Source organism: Palaemon carinicauda, chromosome 44 (genome assembly GCF_036898095.1).
Source record: "Palaemon carinicauda isolate YSFRI2023 chromosome 44, ASM3689809v2, whole genome shotgun sequence".
NCBI classification, from domain to species: Eukaryota; Metazoa; Arthropoda; class Malacostraca; order Decapoda; family Palaemonidae; genus Palaemon; species Palaemon carinicauda.
This window is the reverse complement of record NC_090768.1, coordinates 9,142,903-9,147,902: the sequence shown is the minus strand read 5'-3', so window position 1 is coordinate 9,147,902 and position 5,000 is coordinate 9,142,903. Positions and strand designations below refer to the sequence as shown.

Sequence of the window (5,000 nt, the reverse complement as noted above, 5' to 3'; positions counted from 1 at the left end):
AAGATGAGATTCCAAAGAGAGAGGAAGAGAAGGAAACTGATGAACTTGAACCAAGTGAAGAAATTGTTAGGGAAAACTCTACTGAAAGAGAGCTAGTGCAAATGAAGAGCGAAAAAGAAGAATTCTATAATAATGAAACTGAAGATGGTGGTGAAAAAGACTGGATGCCAATGAGCACTTTGGAAGAGGAGGAACAAGCAGATGATGAGGATGGAGAGAAATCCTTAGATCTAATGTGTGGTCGAGACAATTTGTCTGAAGAGACGAATCTTGGAGATGAAGTTGAAAAATGTGAAGGAGTTTCCGTTGTTCAAGTATTGGAAAAAGAAAACACTAAATTACAAGAAGTATCAGATGTTCCCACAGGAAGCAAAGATTCAGAAGTTCTCGCTGAAAGGGAAGAAACATTTGTTGTCCCAGGAAGCGAAAATTCTGAAGTTCTCGCTGAAAGGGAAGAAACAAATGTTCCCACAGAGAGCAAAGAAAGAGGCAATATTCAGCAACCAGTTCGTGAAGATTCACAGAAAACTAACAAATATTCAGAACACGAATTTGGTAATGGAGATCCAGAAGAAGAAGAATACCCCGAGGATGAGTATTGCGATGAAGATTACTACGAACAGTAAGACGAAGATTACTTTTATGAGGAATCGCTCTTAAGAGGCTCTAACGTAAACAGGGATTAAGCATCTACGTTTTGAAGATCTGAAATTCCCAAGGCAAACAGAAGACAGTATGACTGAAAAGAGTCTTGAAGGACCACCAGGTGAGAAAGGATTCCCCATAAAGAATCCTTACGACATTAGTGGCCCCAAAGGCACAGCGATCAGTGATGCTCTGCCCTACAGCCCTGGAAGGATGCTACAAGAAATGCACTTCAAAATCAAGGTCAAAAAGCCCTTAATGCTACAAATAAGGCACATAAAAAGAGAAGTCAAAGAGCCTCTTATGCTAAAAGTAATGCACCTCAAAATAGTCAAAAAGCCATTAATGCTATAAATAAGGCACCTAAAAATAAAAGTTAAAGAGCCTCTAATGCTAGAAGTAATGCACCTCACAATCGAGTTCAAAAAGCCCCTAATGCTATATATAAGGCTCCTAGAAATAGAGGTCAAAGAGCTCCTAATGCTATAGATAAGGCACCTAAAAAGAGAGGTTAAAGAGCCTCTAAAGCTAGAAGTAATGCACCTCAAAATAGAGGTCACAAAGCCCCTAATGCTATATATAAGGCTCCTAGAAATAGAGGTCAAAGAACCTCTAATGCTAAAAGTAATGCACCTCAAAATAGAGGTCAAAAAGACCCTAATGTTATAAATAAGGCTCCTAGAAATAGAGGTCAAAGAACCTCTAATGCGAGAAGTAATGCACCTCAAAACAGAGGTATAAAAGCCCCTAATGCTATAAATAAGGCTCCTAGAAATAGAGGTCAAAGAACCTCTAATGCTAAAAGTAATGCACCTCAAAATAGAGGCCAAAAAGCCCCTAATGTTATAAAAAAGGCTCCTAAAAATAGAGGTCAAAGAACCTCTAATGCTAGAAGTAATGCACCTCAAAACAGAGGTCAAAAAGCCCCTAATGCTATATATAAGGCTCCTAGAAATAGAGGTCAAAGAACCTCTAATGCTAAAAGTAATGCACCTCAAAATAGAGGTAAAAAAACCCTTAATGCTATAAATAAGGCACCTAAAAAGAGAGGTCAAAGAGCCTCTAATGGTAGAAGTAATGCACCTCAAAATAGAGGTAAAAAACCCCTTAATGCTATATATAAGGCTCCTAGAAATAGAGGTCAAAGAACCTCTAATGCTAAAAGTAATGCACCTCAAAATAGAGGTAAAAAAGCCCCTAATGCTATATATAAGGCTCCTAGAATTAGAGGTCAAAGAACCTCTAATGCTAGAAGTAATGCACCTCAAAATTGAGGTAAAAAAGCCCCTAATGCTATATATAAGGCTCCTAGAAATAGAGGTAAAAAAACCTCTAATGCTAAAAGTAATGCACCTCAAAATAGAGGTAAAAAAGCCCCTAATGCTATAAATAAGGCTCCTAGAAATAGAGGTCAAAGAATCTCTAATTCTAAAAGTAATGCACCTCAAAATAGAGGTAAAAAAGCCCTTAATGCTATAAATAAGGCACCTAAAAATAGATGTCAAAGAGCCTCTAATGCTAGAAGTAATGCACCTCAAAATCGAGGTAAAAAAAAAAAAAAACCTAATGCTATAAATATGGCACCTCAAATAGAGGTCAATGAGCCTCTAATGCTAGAGGTAAAGCACATCAAAATCGAGGTCAAAAACCCCTAGGGCACCTAAAAAGAGAGGTCAAAGAGCCTCTAATGCTAAAAGTTATGTACCTCAATATCAAGGTCAAGAAGCCACTAATGCCATAAATAAGGCACCTAAAAAGAGAGGTCAAAGAGCCTCTAATGCTAGAAGTAATGCACCTAAAAATCGAGGTCAAAACGCCCCTAATACCATAAATAAGGCACCTAAAATAGAGGACAAAGAGCTTCTAATGCTACGAGTAATGGACCTCAAAATCAAGGTAAAAAAGACCCCAATGCTATATATAAGGCTCCTAAAAATAGAAGTAAAAAAGCTCCTAATGCTATAAATAAGGCACCAAAAAAAAAAAAAAAGGTCAAAGACCCTCTAACGCTAGAAGTAATGCATCTCAAAATCGAGGTCAAAAAGCCCCTAATGCTATACACAAGGCTCCTACAAATAGAGGTCAAAAAGCCCTTAATGCTATATATCAAGACACCTAAAAATAGAGGTCAAAGAGCCTCTAATACTAGAAGTAATGCACCTCAAAATCGAGGCTAAAAATTCCCTAATGTTAGAGATAAGATATCTCAAAAGTGTTTAAAAAAGCCCCTAATGCTAGAAATAAGACACCTCAAAATAGAGGTAAAAAGTCATCTAATGCTAGAGATAAGGCACCTCAAAATAAGAGTTAAAAAAGACTATAATGCTAGAGATAAGGCACCTTGAAATACAGGTCGAAAAACCTCTAATGCTAGAGATAAGGCACCTCGAAATAGAGGTAAAAAAAAGTCCCTAGTGCTAGAAATAAGACACCTAAAAATAGAGGTAAAAAAACCCCTAATGCTAGAGATAAGGCATCTAAAAATAGAGGTAAAAAAGCTCCTAATGTTAGAGACAAGGCACTACAGAATATAGGTCAAAATGCCCCTAATGCCAGAGATAAGGCACCTCAAAATAAAGTAAAAAGGCCCTAATGCTAGAGGCTAGAGATAAGGCACCTCAAAATCAAAGGTAAAAAAGTCCCTAATGCTAGAGATAAGGCACCTCAAAATCAGCGGTCAAAAAGTCCCTAATGCTAGAGATAAAACACCTAAAAATAGAGGTCATCTTCTTTGTCTGCATCTTTTCCTACTTTTATGTGGGGTCGATGTTTCTGGCCAGCGTTCTCCATCTACCTCTGCCCCACACTTCATCACCGGTTAATCCCTTTGATCGAAGGTCATAAAGCCCCTAAATCTAAAGTTAAGGCACCTGAAACAGAGGTAAAAAAGATCCTAATGCTAGAGATAAGGTACCTCAAAATATAGGTAAAAAAATCCCCAAATGCTACAGATAAGGCATCTGGCACCTCAAAATCAGAGGTCAAAAAGCCCCTAATGCTAGAGATAAGGCACCTTAAAATAGAGGTCATAAAGTCCCTAACGCTAGAGATAAGGCACCTCAAAACAGAGGTCAAAAAGTCGCTAATGCTAAAGATAAGGCGCCTAAAAGTGGGGGTAAAAAAGTTCCTAATGTTAGAGATAGGGAACCTAAAAATAGAGGTAAAAAGGGCCCTTATGCTAGAGATAAGGCACCTTAAAATAGAGGTCAAAAAGCCCCTAAAACTAGAGGTAAGGCACCTAAAAATAGAGGTCATAAAGCACCTAAATCTAAAGTTAAGGCACCTAAAAATAGAGGTAAAAAAGCTCCTAATGTTAGAGATAAGGAACCTCACATAGAGGTAAAAAATCCCCTAATGCTAGAGATAAGGCACCACAAAATCAAATGTCTAAAGGCCCCTAATGCTATAGATTAGGCTACTAAAAATAGACGTAAAAAAGCTCCTAATGATAGAGATAAGGCACCTCAAAATAAGAGGTCAAAAAGGCCCTAATACTACAGATAAGGCCCCTAAAAATAAGAAGTAAAAAGCCCCTAAAGCTAGAGATAAGGCACCTTGAAATAGGAGGTCAAAAAGCCCCTAATGCTAGAGATAAGGCATCTCGAAATAGAGGTCATAAAGCCATTAAAGCTACAGTTAAGGTACCTAAAAATAGAGGTAAAAAAGCCACTAATGCTAGAGATAAGGCACATCAAAATAGAGGTAAAAAAGCCCCTAATACTAGAGGTAATGCACCTAAAAATAGGGGTCATAAAGCCCGTAAAGCTTAAGTTAAGGCACCTAAAAATAGGGGTAAAAAAAGCCCCTAATGCTACAGATAAGGCACCTAAAAATAGAGGTTAAAGAACCTCAAATGCTTGAAGTAAGGCACCTCAAAACGAAGTCAAAAAGCCCCTGATGCTAGAGGTAAGGAACCTCAAAACGTGGGCCAAAGAGGTGCTACAATTAAATACAGCATATAATTCAGGTATTTTTTTTATGAATGAAATGACCCCGCTTCAGCCAGGTGAGTGGCGAACTAGACAGCCAGCATACCTGCTCTTCGTCATGCAGGCTCCTGGTACTTGACACCCGTCAGTGAGTCCCAGACCTTTCATATATAGCCATCTATGTCTGGACACAAATACGGTTGTAACTTGGAAAGTAAATATATATATATATATATATATATATATATATATATATATATATATATATATATATGACTAACACTCTTAATTTTAATTAATGTAAATATCAACCACAATGGTATTTAATATCGAATTCTATATATATATATATATATATATATATATATATATATATATATATATCTATATATATATATATATATATCTATATATATATATTATATA

The 5,000-nt window shown here is 36.8% G+C and overlaps 1 protein-coding gene across 1 annotated transcript in view; it reads left to right on the top strand.

The window, feature by feature from the left end:
* LOC137634211 (processed variable antigen-like) overlaps positions 1 to 626 on the top strand; it is a 747-nt gene extending 121 nt beyond the window's left edge. The window contains exon 1 of the mRNA XM_068366482.1: positions 1 to 626. This exon is cut by the window's left edge and continues 121 nt beyond it. Within this exon, the coding sequence (XP_068222583.1) occupies positions 1 to 626 (626 nt within the window).
* Positions 627 to 5,000: the final 4,374 nt, after the last annotated feature.